Source organism: Lycium ferocissimum, chromosome 5 (genome assembly GCF_029784015.1).
Source record: "Lycium ferocissimum isolate CSIRO_LF1 chromosome 5, AGI_CSIRO_Lferr_CH_V1, whole genome shotgun sequence".
Classification (NCBI taxonomy): domain Eukaryota; kingdom Viridiplantae; phylum Streptophyta; class Magnoliopsida; order Solanales; family Solanaceae; genus Lycium; species Lycium ferocissimum.
The window spans coordinates 24,600,938-24,619,546 of record NC_081346.1 but is presented as its reverse complement, the minus strand read 5'-3'; the positions used below and the strand labels follow the sequence as shown (position 1 = coordinate 24,619,546).

The 18,609-nt window shown below is 33.8% G+C and overlaps 3 protein-coding genes across 3 annotated transcripts; 1 reads left to right on the top strand and 2 right to left on the bottom strand.

The window, feature by feature from the left end:
- The first annotated feature begins 315 nt into the window (after positions 1 to 315).
- On the top strand, positions 316 to 3,136 carry LOC132056571 (transcription factor LAF1-like). The gene is made up of 3 exons (XM_059448838.1): positions 316 to 592; positions 1,462 to 1,591; positions 2,373 to 3,136. The coding sequence occupies exons 1-3, from the start codon at positions 457 to 459 to the stop codon at positions 2,956 to 2,958; spliced, it is 852 nt and encodes a 283-aa protein (XP_059304821.1). The 5' UTR covers positions 316 to 456; the 3' UTR covers positions 2,959 to 3,136.
- A 78-nt stretch (positions 3,137 to 3,214) lies between these two features.
- LOC132056572 (25.3 kDa vesicle transport protein SEC22-1) lies at positions 3,215 to 5,671 on the bottom strand. Its single transcript, XM_059448839.1, has 5 exons — positions 5,111 to 5,671; positions 4,225 to 4,385; positions 3,926 to 4,069; positions 3,767 to 3,834; positions 3,215 to 3,684 (listed from the first exon to the last, which is right to left on the bottom strand). The coding sequence occupies exons 1-5, from the start codon at positions 5,302 to 5,304 to the stop codon at positions 3,589 to 3,591; spliced, it is 663 nt and encodes a 220-aa protein (XP_059304822.1). The 5' UTR covers positions 5,305 to 5,671; the 3' UTR covers positions 3,215 to 3,588.
- Positions 5,672 to 15,260: 9,589 nt separating this feature from the next.
- On the bottom strand, positions 15,261 to 17,901 carry LOC132056570 (remorin-like). Its single transcript, XM_059448837.1, has 5 exons — positions 17,549 to 17,901; positions 16,982 to 17,029; positions 16,822 to 16,909; positions 15,966 to 16,047; positions 15,261 to 15,686 (listed from the first exon to the last, which is right to left on the bottom strand). The coding sequence occupies exons 1-5, from the start codon at positions 17,772 to 17,774 to the stop codon at positions 15,492 to 15,494; spliced, it is 639 nt and encodes a 212-aa protein (XP_059304820.1). The 5' UTR covers positions 17,775 to 17,901; the 3' UTR covers positions 15,261 to 15,491.
- Positions 17,902 to 18,609: the final 708 nt, after the last annotated feature.

Below are 18,609 nucleotides of genomic sequence, written 5' to 3'. Positions count from 1 at the left end.
GTTTCTGTCAAGTAGGTTTAAGCATGATAAATGACACAATTGATACATATATTATATGTGCAAGAACTCATTTGTCTCTCTAGTTCATGGCTCTAGCTAGCTCCCAAAAATTCTCTGAGACGGACAACAATTCTAATTGATTATATCTTTCTTCACTTTCACTTTCCTTTGGTTGAGGAATTATTTCATTTGGAAGAGGGACCAGACAAATAGTCCCTTTTTTAATTTTTCATTAAGTGGTTTGTTTTTATTGAACTTAATTAGTTAAGTCTCAGCTAATCCTTCCTTTAAATATCAGGTCGGCTAACCTCGACATCAAGTCTTCCGTCTCCTCTCTTAACAAAAACACACACAAAAGTCATAGTATATCTTTGTCTTCTCTCTCTTGCTTTTTAAGTATCTGAAACATAATTTTTACACATTAATTTTGTTGAACTGTTGTTAATTTGTTTGAAAATGGGGTGCAAGCCAACAGAGAAGCCAAAGCAAAAGCACAAGAAGGGATTATGGTCCCCTGATGAAGATGATAAGCTTAAAAATTACATCATCAAGCATGGACATGGCTGCTGGAGCTCTGTTCCCATTAATGCCGGTTAGTTAAATTTAACTTCCTTCATTCATCTTCATATTTTCATAACATGCAACACATTAGTAATTTATAGTTTATTGTTTCTTCATCTCTAACTCAAGTGTAATTAGCTTGAGGCTACTTAATTTCCATCTTAAAGATTTTCTCAAGTAGATAAGAAGATAGACATAGCTTTTCCAACTTTACCGAAATTATAATGTCCAAGTTTAAGCACTTGAAATATTTCATGCTGAATATATCAAGTTATATACACTATATAAAGATATTTTTACATTTATCAGTATAGTATAATTTGCGATATTACATGAAAATGTGAAAAAATGAAACTGGATTGTTGTATCACATCCTTGTCAATGACAGCAATATCATGCTTTGAGGATCATTGGAGATATGAGCATAAGCATAATTATTGTTAACCCTTTTGCCTATTTTAAATCTTTCATGAATGACTTCATTCCAGTTGGGATCATTTTACATTCATTCCAGCTGGGATCATTTTACCCAAGTGGCGTGTGTACTTGTAAAAGAATAAAAAAAAAAAGGTGTCTTTATTATAGGTAAAACATTTGAAAGTCTTGTTTTCAGGAAAAGTCGGAAAATAATAGTACATAAAAAAAAAACTTCAAAAAGTTCATTGGCTTATGCAAAAATACACCTCAGCCGAGTTCGTTATCTTTGGCGCAATACTTGGGAATAGTTTTTAGGAACAACAGCAATAAGTCAACAACATTACAATTTTCTGATATAATTGAAAAATTCAACACCGGCAGAGATAGAGAGAGAGAGAGATTAATTAAGACCACTTCAAACATGTATTATGTCGGTGACGTTGGTGATTTTATCTCTTAATATAGTAATCACTTATTTTACAGGCTTGCAAAGGAATGGAAAGAGTTGTAGATTGCGGTGGATTAATTACTTAAGACCTGGCCTAAAGAGAGGGGCATTTAGCTTGGAAGAGGAAGAAACAATATTGACTCTTCATGCCATGATTGGCAACAAGTAAGAAAATTGTTTCAATTGTGTAATCATTTTATTTAAAAGTTTAATATGTTAAAAAGAAAAGTTTACTTTTATTAAAAGTCTATAGAGTCAGTGTAAGAAATTATTACACCATCAGGCCATATTCAAATAATTTAATTATCTTTCAAGATTACAAATCCCATGTCAAGGAGACTTATATAGATATCCTTTCAACGATCTGCTAGCTAGTGTAAGTCTGATCTTACACTAACAACATCTATAAATCAAACTCTATACTTAATTAGTATATTTTCAACAAATACCTTGAATGATTCCTCTTATTCTGCTTTTTAATCGACCATAATGTCCAATTACTCTTCTGGAATTCGAAGAGGTAGTCAGCTTTGATTATCTACACCATTTTTAATTACACATATACTACTATGTGGTAAATAATAATTGTAAGTTGACTACAAAATAATACTAGTAATTACCCAAAAAAAAAATACTAGTATTTCAATAAGAATTCACCTACTAGGGTACCCATTTAACAAATATTGCTATGACTGCGACAGACTTTTTTCAAATAACATGGATATGTAAAGGGTGCACCGTGCAAGAGCCAAGGATATAACATGACATTTTATTTGTGGATTTAACTTATATACACTGACATCGTAAATGTATTTAACATTAGGAGTGTGTTTAACCCAGCAAGTAAACATTTGGATTTAGTTTTACAAATCTTAAGAATTTGATAAATGAAAATGAATTTGTTTTACTTAATTTTATGTATCTAATTAAGGTTCTGTATCAACAGGTGGTCTCAGATTGCACAACACTTGCATGGAAGGACAGATAATGAGATAAAGAACCACTGGCACTCTTATCTAAAGAAGAGAGTAGCCAAAATGGCAGAAAATGAAGGCCACACTAAATCTGGTAACACAGAATCTTCACCTTCTTCCAAGAAATTGACTCCCCAGAATTCCAGTTTGGACTCATTTGAACACATAGAAGGATCATTAGCAGATTCAGATCAATCTGCTTCACATGTGGACTTTCCAAGAGAGCCTCAAAAAGTTAACTTACCCAAAGTATTATTCGCGGAATGGCTTTCTTTGGATCAGTTTAATGGGCAAGGTTTCCAGAACTCAGGCAATTTTTATCCTTCCAAGAATAACTTTGGCTATAATAATTCAGAGTACCAACACGCCTTCATGAATGATGTACTGATGAATGATGAAATTAGTTATGCTAATGGCATAAATCAAGAGGTTAACAACGGGATAGTGGATGATATTTTTCAACCCCAACTCAAGTTTGAGGATCCCATGTCTGCAAATGGATTTGAGGAATTTATGTCGGGGGAATTCGACATAAACGATGATGTGATGTACATATGAGTTCACCCTTTAGAATCTTACAAAATTGTGGTATTTACTTTGGAGGTAATAAAGCAGGAATTTAGCATATTTTTACCATAGACGCCTTCTCTTTTCTTGTATTCCATCTTGTACAAAGTCTAATTCATTGTATCTGTAATAAACTGAGAGTTGCAAAGAAACCAGGTAATAAAATGGCAATTAAAACAAGTTGGAATCAATTTGAAAGAGTACAACGGCCGTCTGAAATCACAAGCTATAATCAAGAAGTTCAGCAGATAATATAGTACTAGTTTTTATTGATTTTGCAAATGATGATATTTTTACAAGGTGGTAGAAGGCATATCGATAACCATTTGACATTGCAAGTGCCAAGTAGTCTAACAAGTAAACAATTTGACATGAAAATAAATACATTAAGTTAATCCATTTACAGGACAAATAATCAGATGAATAAGGCTTCAAATCCAATAACAATATAGCACAAATCATGTGCCCAGAGGCATCTTTATCTGGTTATGTCCACGTTCCTAATTGGCCCCTGCAAGTCTCCAGCCAGTGGATATCCTGACGATTTCTTCATTTACACCATTGAAGCATTTTCCTTGGAGACATTAGAAGAAGATCTTTCATGTAAAGTTTGGTTCACCATTATAGAAAATCATCTTGGAGGATTAAGCCGGTCCATAGAAGAACAGAAGCAACAACGAGAAGGATTGTAATTGGTGTCCATTTCAGCGCGATGATCTGGATATCAACCATCAAAATTAAACCCTCTTTCTTTTTGTCAAATATAAGAAGATTAGCATTGGTCACCAGTACCACATACCTCAAGCCTTTTAGACCCCCAAATTGGAGAAGTACTTATATGAGCTTCTGCCATTCTCTCTATCATTTCTGATAACATTTTGAAATAATCCAATGCATAGTTTTAAATATCATAAGCTATAATTGAATTTAAACGACAGTAACCACGCGACAAGCTTACCTGCTCTTCGTCTTCTCTCTGTTATTAGTGATAATTCCTCTGTCCTAATATCGACATCCTTTTGACGATGAGCATTTAGCTTAGATAAATTTGCCTGTGTTCTTGTATCCACATATTGCTTCCTAATGTTGCCAATGATAGTATCTGTGAGACAGAGCCAATCATGCAAAAAGGAACAGCAGAAGAATTTAAACTAAACCATCTTATTGCCTTAACTTTAGGATTAAAGAGAGGAATTCGCTGTACTTAAACTAGTGCAGCTACTATAATTGAACTGCAATGAACATTGTGTATATTACCAAGTTTGATGAAGGTATATGGCTTTGTAATTCTGTCAGCGAGGCTCCTATCTAGTCTTTCAAACTCCAGCTGCAAATCTTGTAGATAATGGAATGCCAGCTTTCTTGGATATGATGACTCGAATAACGTTAGGAAGCAAATCCCATTCTCAACTATGTAGCTGAAAGTTAGCACGAAAAAGACGTAATGTAAAGAGCTAATTGTGGAATGTAAAGCTACAAGATAGCTAAAGCAAAAGGTGACAATTAAACTGAAGAACCAAAATAACAGAGAAATTAGTATATGTTTTGATAACTGAGAAATCTTCAAGCTTGTTGGCGCATGATTTAAAATAAGATGGATAATGGATTAAATTTCAGGAACTCGTAACGTGCGTCTAATCCGCACATCACATCATGTACTACATTTCTCGTCTAATCCACACATCACATCATGCACTACATTTCTACTAGTGAACCAAAACCTTGAGGCCAGTGGCTTAGTGACATAGACTGAAGTGTGTGGTCAGTTGAACATCGTCGGGAAATTATACTGTGTGTACAGAGACTAATATTGCGTATATAGGTAAAAAATTACTTGTTATAGATATATATTAAATCTTGAACACGGTTGGCGCAAATCCTAACTTCACCATTGCCCGGGGCATACTATTTTTTCTTTTAAATCCCCCAAAAAGAAATTGTAATTTTTCGAGACATATGCTGATACATATCAATTTACTGAATGGTATTGCTAAAGTTGTTGGATTCTTCTAATAAGCATATGAAAGTGTTTATAGAAGAACAAAACAAAGGAAAGTCACATTCTAAATAGACCATAAAAGAAGCAATGTAGGCATGATAGAAAACAAAATGAGATGTAAAAGTAGATGAAAGAAAAGGATACTTGAAGCAGTGGTGATCTACAAGAATTGTCATCTTGGAGGAGGGCAAGGCTTGTAATGAAATTTCCTTGAGAATGAACTCAGCTTGTTGCTTGTAAGTTGTTAAGACATCATTCTCTTCATTAACAACATGTCTTGGACCTTGGGCTAGGGGCATTCCATCACTCACCCTCCCTATAATTGTCACCTTCACCATCCCTTAACAAATTAAAAATAAACAGGAGTGCTAGAAAGTTTCCTTTTTCTTATCTTTCCGCAATAATCAGTCTTATGATCTTCTCTTTGTCTATTCCTGTTAGAATTTTTTTCTTCTTTGGCTTTGATTGGGATATATATATGTGAGTAAATTGTAGGCAGCTTTAATTTTTGGTTATGGTCAATATAAGGGGACAATAATTATGACTTTTATAGCAAATAAATGGGTGAGGGAGGAAGGAAATGAGACCAAGAATATTGAAGAAGAGAACTTGGGAGTGAAGTTATTCTTTGTTGTGATCAAAAGTTCTGTACACGCGGTGCAGGAAAGTCTAAAGAAGTCCCTAGGGTGGCCAAAAAGTACTAAAAGGATACAAAAGGAAGAAAACAAAAGGTAACAGTTATCCTAAGGTTTTTCTGTTTTCCTAAGGTTTTTCTGTTTTTGGTGCATTGGAATGTTAAATAGAATACTATTTAAATCGTTCATGAAAACGTTATTCCTTAGAGAGGAATGAACTCTTTCTTTCTTTTTTCTTTGTGGACTTGAGAAAGGAAAATGTAGTCACACTTTCAACTATAATTAATTACCTGTTGACTGAGGTAAAAATATAACAGCTCATTAGTTTAATGCTCCTTCTTCGTATTAATTACGTTATTTATTGGACCCTGTCGAGCTTGTTACAGGACGGTTTTAAACAACGAGGTCAAAATAACAACGATAAAAGATATGAATGTAGAAGAAAATAGAGAATAACGTAGAGAACTTTGAAATTACATTTTACATGCGTCTATGAAGGTTCCGAGCAAAATTTGCTCAAGTGATTGCTGAAGCATTCAAGTTCAAGGCATGCACTTTGCTAGCTCTTCTCTCAAATGGAGTTTGCAAAACCTCTTTGTACAAAAAATACCACACAAACAACTTAGCAGTTTAGGCAAAAGTTTTTCTGAAAAACCTTCTATGGCAACTGGGTGTTTGATGATAAATATCACTAATTGTTATTGGCAAACAATGAGATACAATTTGTACATTGATGCCTATTTAAAAAATTGTCCTTTACTTCAACTTAACTTGAAAAAGATAATTTGAAGTTAAAAAACTAGTTTAAGAAGTAATGCAAGTAAAATAATAATTCACTTACAAAACTTTTTTCTACATAAAATTTATGTCTTAATACAATTTCAATTCTCATACCCATTTACAACTCAACTTCAAATGCTTGTTCTTTCAACTTCACTAAAAAGACGCCTACATAAATTTTTTTAACTTTCAACTTCTTATTTTACCATCAATAACATGTTTGTAATAGAATGTCATCACATGTATTCTAACATCACAATAGGTTCTAAATGTACACTTGGCTTATACTAAAAATCTGTGTTTCTTGAGTACCGTAACTAATCAAATATCATTCATATAAATCAAAATAAAGAGAGTCATTTAACAAGTAAATACAAGCAACAGTTCATGATAAGTGAAACTGGTAATACTATGAGATAAGGTATGTGCTTGCCACAGTAGATTAAATTACATGGCAAGTGGAAACCTTTTTTACAAATTAATCCAAATAAAAAGAAATGGGGCCCCCCGAAACGCGTTGCAATGCTTTTGCCTTCTTCCGCTTGTGATGAAAACAAGGGGGCAATTCGCAGAATTGCCCTTCTTTTTGGGGTATTTTAAATTTCTTTTCCTCATATTGCGGTCTTTAAATTTCGCGCATATTTGTGGTATTTAAGTTTTGCCCTTAGCTTGGATACTCACGGAGTTTGGGGTTCGAACCCCATTTCAAGCATAAAATAAAAAAAAAAAAAATAATTTCGCGAGCGAGGGGTGGGAGGGAGTGTACGCATAAGCATAACTTCGGCTTAAGAAAAACTAAAGTTATGCGGAGGGGGCATAACTTTCCTCAAGACATAGTTTAGTTATGCGCTTATGATAAAAACTTTTCCCTGGGAAGCATGCGCTATGGGGCGGGCTTTTAATTAGTATAACCAAAAGTATCTTTTGCTAAAAGTGTGCCTTGAAAAGTTTAAAAAAAAAAAGTCTCAAGGCAAAGTACGCATTCTAAGATATCCCTTTAAGGAAAAACTAAATTTATGCCGGAGCGGGCATAACTTTTCCTCAAGGCATAATTTAGTTTTTGCTTGTAAACTTTTCCTTAAGGAATTATGCCTTATGGGGCGTACTTTTAATTAAGGTATAACCAAAAGTATGCCTTAACTAAAAGTGTGCCTTGAAAAGTTTTTTTTAAAAAAAAAAAATGTCTCAAGGCAAAGTCTCCCACTGCTACGCATAACTTCCTTAGTTTAAAAAACTAAAGTTATCTTGGGAGGGGCAAGATAATTTTTCCTCAAGAGCATAATTTAGTTTTGCCTTATTAGGCAAAACTTTTCCTTAAGGAATTATGCCTTATGGGGCGGACTTTTAATTAAGGTATAACGAAAAGTATCGCAACTAAAAGTGTGCCTTGAAAAGTTAAAAAAAAAAAAAAAAAGTCTCAAGGCAAAGTCCGCTCTCCGGCATAACTTCCTTAAGGAAAAACTAAAGTTATGCGGGCATAACTTTTCCTCAAGGCATAATTTAGTTTTGCCTTATGGGGGCAAAATTTTTCCGCAGGAGGCATGCCTTATGGGGCATACTTTTAATTAAGGCATAACCAAAAGTATGCCTTAACTAAAAGTGTGCCTTGAAAGTTAAAAAAAAAAAAAAAAATGTCTCAAGGCAAAGTCTCCGCCCTCCGCATAACTTTGGTTTTCATAAGGATTATCTTTAAGATCCGCATACACTCTCCCCGGCTCGTCTTGCGAAATTATTTTTTTATTTTATGCACCGAGCGGGGGTTCGAACCCGAACCTCGTGTATCCAAGCGGTTAAAACTTAAAGAACACAATATGAGGAGAAAAATTTAAAAGCCACCCCAAAAGAAGGGCAATCCGTGCAAAAAAATGAAAACAAGGAACTTTTGGGTCATGCTGGGCCTGACATGAGTATTCTTGAGGCCCAAGCTTTTACTAATGATCTACATCATCAAAGTCAAATGTATTTTCTTTCATGACTAATATTCTAATTTCGAGCGTTGTTATTAGATTAACTTACTTCTGAGCCAATTGTGGTCACTCAACTTAAGAAAATTATCTAGTACAGTTATTAATTTCTTTTTTTTCGATCTTATGGTCATTCAAGTTTATATCTTTGCCTTTCAAAGTAACAAAGGCCAAAATTCACTTTAAAAATAAAAGAAAAAGAGTCAATGTAATCCCTAAAGTTTGGACTTTGAGTTAAACTATCCCTTATTTTTTAACACCGAACAATAATAGTCCTGCAGCTATTTTTCACTTTCTTGTTTCGTAAATTAGATTGTATTCGTCCTATAGGTAAGTTCATAATATAGATTTAAAAAAAAAAAAAACAAATCATTATGTTTAAAAGTAAAAAAGAAATGAAGAGCGTTAACGTAGAGGGTAAATAGGTACTAAAAGTTTTAAAATGAGATGAAGGGGAGTAACAGCTATTGTTCGAAATTGGGAGAGATATTTAATTTTTTTTAGCAAGTTGGAGGGGGAAAATAATTTTCACCCAAATAATATTACAAGATTGACAAAATAATATTTGAAAACTTTTAAAAAAAAATTATTACACAATGATGGTATAGAATCTCCTCATTTTATGTGATGTCGAATGATTTATGTTATTATGATGATGTTCTTCAATATGCATCTAGTTTTTTTTTGTTTGTTTGAAGGAATTCATCGTCTTCCTAATTAATTACAAATTTTCTAGCAATAATCCTACTGTAGAAATGATAAGAATCGATTTGGGGGAAAACACCAAATCAATACCTAAACGCGGAATTAAAGATAAACAAGAAATTGGGGATGAGAATTGAAGAAAAGAGGATAAAAGCAAGACCCAATTAGAGTGAATTTATGGGCAACCTTGGATATATTGAATCCAACACCTCCCAATCTAATTCAATCCTAAAAGAACCTATACTATTTGAAATCAAGGCAAGAGTGATTCAAATGAACCCACAAATGAACAACTCTTCATGAAATCAATGGAATTAAAGGTTCAAAGACCAACAATGGAATCCACCATTATAATAACTAACCCTAAAGCTACTAAGCTAAACAATCTATCTCCAAAGGAGTTTCTCAATTCATCATTCAACATAATCTAAGTAAATGAAATGTCTAAGTCTAGTATTTATACTCCTAGATTAAACAAGACTAAGTTATTACAAAAATGTCATTAATGAGACAAGGGTCTTGTTTGGTTTTCTCAGTATTTTCAATTCAAGATTAACCTTCAATACCAAAACACATCCCTCCTTGCATAGATAAATTCTTAATCAACCTTGTATGCATGGCCTTCTTGCAAGCATAACCCTTCTTGCTCAAAGTAGCCACTTGCATAAATAGCCCTTTATGCAAATAGCCATCTTCCGGTCTTGAATCACCCAAGCTTGCAATTGTAGCCACTTTACGAAGCAAGCCTTGGGCCTTGGACTCTTGGTCTCTTGACTTCTTCCTCCATGCTATCATCCATAGCTTGAAGGCCCTCCAATGACTCTCTTTAAGTGCTTCCATAGTTTCATTCTCCATGAACATGGCTTCTAAAACTTGAAACTCCTTATCTCTGCTTCTAGCACAAGTTCTTGGATAAAAATTGAGCACTTGAGCCATTCCGGATCATATCAAGAAAAAACTAACAACCACTCTAAACTATTTTATCAAAATAGGATTATTATAAAATGAATAAATAGAAATATTATTTTATTGTTGAACTTCTAAGTTTCCAAGCACGTAGAATACATATAGGCTATTTCATATTCTTTTTTTAGCAGTGATTAAAAAAAAATCATTTCTAAAGTTGTCAGACACAATTTTTGTGTGTTTCGTTACTTTTAATACCACAATTAGAGTTGAAGTTAATTAAAAAGTTATTAGTGTTTTATGTTAAAGAATAAGAACTATTTTAATTGAAAATTCAAACTTGACTACTTTGTCCCTTTTTCTTTTCTTTTTAAAGTGACTTTTAGCACTTGTTATTTTGTAAGGCAAAGATATAAACTTGAATGGCCATATGAGGAATCAAAAAAGATAAATGACCTTACTAGGTAATTTGCCTAAGTTGAGTAGCCATTTGAGGCATTGACTCCTTACTTATAGATTGTTTGACCATGCTTTTGAAATTAGCTTATTTTAAAAGGTGTTTTTGAAGAAGCAGTTTGTATTTAAAATCAATTTGAAGGTTACTTTTGAGTAACAATTAGTGTTTGGTTAAACTTTTAAAAAATATTTTTTATGTGTATTTTCTCAAAAGTGTTTTTCAAAAAATACTTTTGGGGAAAAGATACTTTCTTTAGCGTACAAAAAATGTTTTGTCTTTTACTCAAAATGACTTATTTTCTTCTAAAAGCTTGGTCAAACACCTCACTTTTTTATTAAAAAAAAAAAAAAAAAAAAAAAACACTTTTGACCTCCCAAAAGTTTGGCCAAACAGGCTATTAATTTTTTTTGGTTGAAAATATTATGGAGAATTCCACTTTGATTTGTAAATTATTATTAAGAAAGCCGCTTTAACTATTCGTGAAACATTGAATACACAGCCGAACCACCTTATGAGAGACTTTTTGGAAAAATTCTTGCTTTTTCTGGACAAATAAAACTCAAATATAATGAGAAGAATACCCTTCAAACTATATTTCTTTCAAGTTTTATTTTTAAAATTATCTTGTGTAAGCTGGAGGAGGAAAAAAACAAAAGGAAGGATGATGCCTCCTGTCGGATTTGTTCTACAAATAAATGTTTGTAAAGGAAGCTGAATAATCGATTGTTAAAGACACATGATTCTTTTTAGAGGCTTTATCCTTTTTCATTTCTGTTTTTTTTTCTTCCTAACACACACTTTGTATTGTTCTAAATCAAATCAAGCTTACCTTCCGTACGTCTAAACATTAACGCTAGATTTGAAATAAGAATGAAAAAAAATTTCACATCTTTATACGTACTTTAATCCACCCTCTCTCATGTTTTTTTTAGCGATGAGTTACACTCAAATCTATTTCTTTAAAAGTTCAAATATTTATGAAATACATTACTTGAGTATTTCAAATGATAAAACTTTTCTATTTACATTGCAAATACTGAAATGAATGAATATTGAAATAATGGTTTCTGCTCTTCAAACTTTTGTTCAAGGGAAGTCCAAACAGAGTTAGGTGCCATTCTTAATCTTAGGGCCCATTTGGCCATGAAATTTTTTCTCTTTTTTCCGAAAAACGTTTTCACTTTATTTGGAAATCAATGTTTGGCCATGAAAATTCCAAATACTATTTGGAATTTGAAAAACACCAAAGAACTTGCTTTCACTCTTTTCACTTTCAATACATTCAAACAACTAATTATTCTTTGCAAAAATTATAACCAAACACAACTCTATCTTCAACTCCAACTCCGAAATACTAAATAAAGTGAAAATTTTGGTTTTCATGGACAAACGCCTACTTAAAAAAATTTAGGGAAAATCATTAAGGTGACACCTCTATTATGACCACATTTTGAATAAGAACACACCATACTTTGGACCTCGCAAGTGCTCTATTATCTCCAATTGGCAGTAGAAGCAATTTTTAAATGGAATTAACACACCCTTAAGTGATGACATGGCAGGAGAGTTTGTGAGAGGCCAAAGATAAATTAAAAGCTGATTAGCATATGCATGTGTCACTTACTAATTGACCTCTTTATATTTAATTACATTTGGATATTATCACTAAACTAAAGCCGATATCTTTTTCTCCTTTAATTTAATATTATATTTAATTAAATTAACACATCATATCTAATCCTTCCTTTCCAAATTGTTTCCCAGGGCACCAACTTTTCCGACCAATAATGTTTGAGTAAACTTGCTTTTGTTTGGCACAGAACTAATCTCTCAAGCATTCTGCTGCAATTGCCTCTTTTTGGTCTACTAATTCAAGGTTCCAAGCCTTATCAAGCACCATTTGACGGAAAATTGGTCAAATTTCTTCCTTTTGTTTCCAAATCTCCTTGGTCAAATCTAATTTGATAAAAGGATGGGTCTTAGATCACATCTGACACTACCCACAATGGTGGAACCGAAAACCCATAAATATTACACTTTTGAATAAGTTTTAAACGAACCCACAAATTTCATCGACCTCCAATCGAAAAAAATGGAGACCCTTACGAAAAAGTAACAAAATGCCAAAGCCTCTTTGTATATGGCGTAGTGTATCGCCGATAATGGTAGCAACTCATCGAACAATGTCGCATATTTTGTAACTAGACGAAACGCCCATGACTTGGATCGGAAAACAAGAACCTCCACCCATCAATCCCTTGCGAACAAACCGAGATGAATCGTATCCGAATTTTAGTTAAAACACCGTATTTTAGTGATCGCAATGTTGATAAAGTAATAAGATAATGCAAGTGAGAAGTGGAGTTCGTTAATAGCTAATGCCAACGACATGGGCGTGTGTGCCCGAAACTAAATGTGAGATATAGACCTTTTTGGCAATGGTGGATGGCTGAGAAGATGGCCAAAAAATAAAATAAGAATTTAAAAGTTAGTTGGCCGTAGAAAAGGCGCGTGTAATCCACCTTTATAACACAGTAGATATTTTCATTGTATTCAACAAGCATCATTGTAATTGAAGGATTAGGGGTAAATTAATTACATATTTATTCTAAAATTATTCGGGGTAATAGACACCCTTGTAAGTTAGGTGTGTTAGTGCAAATACAGTCATAGTATAGGTGTCATTTTAGCCATTTTCCCAAAAAACAGAATATAAGGGGTGATGTTAAATTTAACACGGTATAGAGGGTAAAGTCAATAGTAATTGAAATTAACTCAATAAACTTAGATGAGTGTGGTGCCGCTGAGAAATAAGGTTTGAGACAGTGAGCTTGGGAAGAGGACAAACTTCTCATTGACTGCACTAAAAATTGTAGATGTGTGTTGTGTGCCAACGCCTTAAAACAGTAAACGTGTAATGCACAAACTATTGGTTACTTTCTACCTTTCATCTGGTACCAAAGACAACAGATGAAAAAGTCAATTTACTTGGTGTCGCATTTGATGAGATTTGAACATCAATTTACTTGGTGTCGCATTTGATGAGATTAAACTTTGGTTTTCAAGATTACTACTTTAACTCTTCGACCAGTAAGTTTTCAAATATGTCCATATCCTGATCGCCAAAAGAAGGCGCATTCGGAGAATGTTGTGTATAAGATTGTACAAACTAGTTAGAGAGTTTAAAAGCGGAAGGTTCCATAGAAATTTCCTCTAAACCTGAGCAGAGATGCATCGCTTCCTTCCAAAGTTACAACCCCTGGCTTACATATCGGGTACAATCTGAAGTGGTTGAAGTTCAATGGTATGCCTTAGAGTTTGCCATAACGCTACCTAGTACTTAGTACATTTTAAACTTAGAATATTTAATTTTGTAAAATTGTTGAAAAGGAGTAAACTTTGTGCATATGTTTTTGCCTGCTCTCTTTCTTCATTTTCATTGGTCGAGCATTGAAAGTTTTCAGGTTTTCTGCAATAGACTCATATTAACAGGAGGAAAAGATGAGGGAATAGAGACTCTCTGGAACTCACATCTGAAGAAACTGGTTATCAAATATTAATCTCAGCCCTTAGGATCAATGGTGGAACCGTGGATTAACTAGTGTTCTTTGATGATATATTGATATATAGTCGGTCAATGGATGATCATAAATCCCGATTTGTGTTGGAGAAATGCGAAACATCGTGTTTTAAAAAGAAAGTTTTCTTTGGAAAGTTACTGTTCTCAATTAATAATTGTCCACATAATCGCCAAAAAAAATTAATACAAATATATTAGATTCATAAAAGTTTAGATTCTGGCTCATTTTGAGAGATTGAAAGTGATGTTTTCCGAACCCGCACCCGGATACGGGCTTTCATTGTGGAAAGTCCGCCCCTGACTACAAGGGAATTAAAAAAGGGAAACTTACCTAAATGTACCCTTCGGCCATCTAGTTTACCAAACATGGCTAAAGTATACACTGCCTATACACTTCTGCTGTATATATAGGTAGAATAGGTATGTATATTACATGTATAGGTGTGTATTATATATGTATATTTGGTATACTTTATACACTTTCTATACACTGTGTACATATTTTGTAACTAGACGGCCAGATGGTATTTGGCTGTAATTTTCCCAATAAAAATGTCATACTTGGATCAATATTGTCCTTGCATATGATTGCAACTAGGAACTTTCTTCCTTGATTTTCTAAGGTTTCATGGTTTCTGTTACTTCTGCATACTGCATAGCTCCTCTTTTGTTTTTGGTTTTGGCTACATTTGATATGCTCTGCAATATAAGCTATCCAAAACCTTGTGTGAATTTTAGTTCTGACAGAAGCATACACAGTACGGCTTTAGTGATCGCAACCCTTGTACCAGTTGATAATAAAGCCTACAAAACTACATTTGAAGACAATATTGCAAACATGTTCATAAGATGATCAAAACAACTCTTAGTTCCGTGCTCTCTCTAGCCATAAAGGTGGAGTTGACAGAAAATATTATAATCTACAAGGAGGCTGGAACATGGCCGGAACCTGTAATTGAAATCGCTAAAGCTCTTTATAAGGTAACACACCTGTTCATAGACAGAACTGCTTCAATCAGATCTTAACAGACCTCTATCACTTTTGTCTCTGGATTCGTAACCTGATAAAAGCTAGATTTTGTAGAGGCACCAAGAGGCAAGTAACCGAGACATTGGAGGCCTCAGACTTCTCTTGAGTCACTCAACTCTGCTTTAGTTACCTTAGTGAAACAAGATACTGCAGTTGTAAGTATCCGTAGTAATTGGCACCACGATGACAACCTCAGCCCTCTAGCTAAATAAAGAGGCTTTCCACAAGAGTTGGGTATTAACATAAAGATTTTTCTTCAACACTTTTTCATACAATCCCACAAAGTTAATTTTGCCCAGGTGCTATATACACTGGAGTACATCACTATGAACACGTAATAATGAACAATAAATGGTTCTAAAATACATAATCACTCGACGTAATCTAACAAGAAAAAATCTCCAATAGCACAAACTTTACAAAATGCAACTTCCAATCACTATTGATGCAGACCTGGTGCTTGCTGCTTCAAAAAATTCCAAGGATTTTCTTTGGAGCAGTTCCAGTGGCACGGTATTTTGCTGCCACCTCCTCTGCCTTGAGAAGATCTTCCCCACGTTTAGCTTCAATCATCGCCCTCTTTTCTTCTGCCTCCTTGTGGAGTAGAGCGATTTTGTTTTTCATCTTCTCAGTATATTCTGCCTTCTTTTTCTCCAACTTTTCCTGCTCCCGCACAAGATATGTAAGGTTAATAAAATAGAAACTTCTCAAGAAAAATAATCATCAGTTAAGAACAGAATAAGTCCACAACATTCTCGGGTCCTACACGTGTGATTAAATAGAAATAAAGAAACCATCAGAAATAGAAAACATGCTCCTTATGCTATCATCGAGATTAGTAGTAAAATCAACAAAAGCATTGATCTTTATAATAAAAATCACAATCAAATATTGTATGTCATACTACTGACTATATAGCACAATTGAAGGATAGCCCCTCACCTCCATCTTTCTGAGCTCAGCCTCCAGGTTTGCTTTCTTGCTGTTTTCCCATGCAACAATATCAGATACCTTCTTCTGAGCTCTGTCAACAAATTCCGGTTAACATATCAGTAATACATAAAACTTGCAAAAATTAAGGCAACTTTTCCCCATAGTTTGTGTAAGAAAGTAACCATCGCCTATTACTTTGAAAATAAAATGACAGAAGGTATACAGGTATATTGCAGATCCTTAAATTGGCTGCAGGACTTTCTCAAAGAACAGATCCAGGGGATAGATAATAGTTGTTGCCACAAAATATTCTAGTGCCATGCAGCTCATTCTCCATATATTGTGCAAATTTTGCTAAAAGTAAATGGGAAACAAACAAAATATAATCACCTCAAGCCGATTGAAAAAGATGGCATAACGAACAAAATGACTACATTGTCACAGCCATAATCAGCAATTGGCAAATACTGTCAATTTACACATGAAGAAAATTCTAATTACTCTCTCAAGCTCAGGACAAAAAAGAATGATCAAATGTGCTAATTACATAACCAAGTGAAGCAACTAGGAAAACACTATCAATTTCCCTTGAGAAACATGTCTCATAAGTAGGTTTCCACATAGCAATCATTACCTCTGTAATCAACAAGATTTTAATTCTGAGCAAGACAAAGTCAAATTGCTACTATACTGAAAACTTCTTTTGCTTATTTGTTGTTTAATTTGGAATTACTAGTGTGTTATTTGCAGGAAACATCATTCAAACAATTATCGTTCCTTCACAAGCTAAACTAATTCATGTATATTATTAGCCTCAGTACATCAGCATCAACATGTATAATAAATCAGCGGATTGTGTACATACTTGTTTTCGGCTTTAGATTTCTCACTTTCCTCCCATGCTTTGATTAGTGAGAGTCTCTTCTCTGTTGCAACTCGTGCAAGCACAGTATCTGAGGATTATATATCAAAATTAGTGCTTGATCTTTAGGCAAAAAAAAAAAAAAAGAACAATCCTAAATTACCTCTGTCAATAGATCCCTCTTTTTTCTCCTCAGCAGATTCTGGTTCTTCTGCCAATGACACAATTAGCACAAAGTTAGAGAGACCATAATAAAGTACTACAGAATTTTGACAGCACTGTCTAAGCTAGGGACTGCAAGAGAAGGAAACTGCTGCTGTGCTAACATAGAGCTTATTTTGTGGTGCACAACAACTCCTAACATCAGATAAAACACACCGTCAGATTTACAATGAATAAATCAAAGCAAAATTTTCACAACATAAATTTAATCAATTCCCAAGATTCCTTTTTCTTTCATCGGAAACAGAAGTAGAAAAAGATATTAAAATTGCTTCAACAAACCATTTTTCTTTTCTTTTTTTATCTACTGCTGACATGTATAAACTTTTTCAACAACAGATAGTCCGAACAAAAGAAAACCAACAAAACATACTTTTTTCAACACAAAGACATCTCCTTATTCAATAATCCACTACTTCAACTAAGCTAAAAACTGCAGATATGCCCAAAACACGCAAAAATTCATAAGCACAGAGACAAAGTAATAAGGAGAGATGAGAGATTATACCTTTTTCGACGACGACCAGTGCTTTGGAATCATCAGTTTTTTCTTTTTTTTCTTCTTCAGGAGGAGGCAAAGCTGGTGCAACTATGGCTTTCTCATCAGCCACTACTTCTTTAGGAGCTTCAACATGTTCTGGTTCTGGAGCAGCAGGGGCAGGTGTAGGGGCAGCAGAAGGGGTAGGGTCCACAGTTTTCTCAGTCTCAACTTTCTTAGCTTCCAATTCTGCCATGGCTACAAACAGAATTCAAGAAAACAGACAATTTTTGAAGAAACAAAGATCTTGTTCTTTTTTGAGAAGATATTACTAGTAGTTGGAGGAAGGTAACTGTCTGTCTTAATTGATTGGACATGTACTGTGTATATATATAAATCGACCATAGAATGTGAAGGGATGACAGATATGATAATTAGCTTAGCTGGCTTATTATTTGTACAGTCTTGCAAAGGGAAAACTCAATGGCCAATGGTGAGCTGTCACATGCCATTGCCCCTTTCATAAAACTTAGGCCAAAATATGGTAATCATCACAGAGCCGTTGGACTAAAGTATTTTGGGACAAAATCCACTTTAAACATCTTGTTACTTTTGATTACTTGCAAAATTTTATGTGGTCCTTTAGTCCAACGTTATTTTTACGTTCCCTGATGACCGTTTCATCTGCTCTTTTTTTCTCTCTCTTTTTTTTTTTTTTTTTTGAAAAAAAAAAAAAAATTTAAGTCGTATACACAAGCAGTATAAAAGATTTTATGTACTCAAGTCATTTATAATTTAATTACAAGTAAATTTGTATGATAAATATAGTGACCGGTCATAGATAATAATACTAGTAATTATTCTGTTATAACGGGTTAAATTATACTAATAAAAATCTATACACTAGCACTACATCTAACTTGAGTCCATTGCCTTTGTCTTGTTCCTGTTTAGTCAATATTTTCCGAAGCACCAATCAAAGAAAAGAAAGAAAAAAAACGTGATTACTGTTTTGTGTGGTTTGCACCTTCTTCAATCTCACTTGTCCATAGTAAAATGATTTAAATGAGATGTCCTAACTCCTGAGTTAC

What these genes read in the sequence shown, in the direction of transcription:
- LOC132056571 (XM_059448838.1), top strand. Translation starts at nt 457, where the DNA reads ATGGGGTGCAAGCCAACAGAGAAGCCAAAGCAAAAGCACAAGAAGGGA. An exon ending in CTCTGTTCCCATTAATGCCG is followed by an intron (nt 593 to 1,461) that starts GTTAGTTAAATT and finishes CTTATTTTACAG; the next exon opens with GCTTGCAAAGGAATGGAAAG. An exon ending in CATGCCATGATTGGCAACAA is followed by an intron (nt 1,592 to 2,372) that starts GTAAGAAAATTG and finishes CTGTATCAACAG; the next exon opens with GTGGTCTCAGATTGCACAAC.
- LOC132056572 (XM_059448839.1), bottom strand. Translation starts at nt 5,304, where the DNA reads ATGGTGAAGGTGACAATTATAGGGAGGGTGAGTGATGGAATGCCCCTA. An exon ending in GTAGATCACCACTGCTTCAA is followed by an intron (nt 4,386 to 5,110) that starts GTATCCTTTTCT and finishes GCTAACTTTCAG; the next exon opens with CTACATAGTTGAGAATGGGA. An exon ending in ATATACCTTCATCAAACTTG is followed by an intron (nt 4,070 to 4,224) that starts GTAATATACACA and finishes TCTGTCTCACAG; the next exon opens with ATACTATCATTGGCAACATT.
- LOC132056570 (XM_059448837.1), bottom strand. Translation starts at nt 17,774, where the DNA reads ATGGCAGAATTGGAAGCTAAGAAAGTTGAGACTGAGAAAACTGTGGAC. An exon ending in AGAGGGATCTATTGACAGAG is followed by an intron (nt 16,910 to 16,981) that starts GTAATTTAGGAT and finishes TATAATCCTCAG; the next exon opens with ATACTGTGCTTGCACGAGTT. An exon ending in AAATCTAAAGCCGAAAACAA is followed by an intron (nt 16,048 to 16,821) that starts GTATGTACACAA and finishes ATTTGTTGACAG; the next exon opens with AGCTCAGAAGAAGGTATCTG.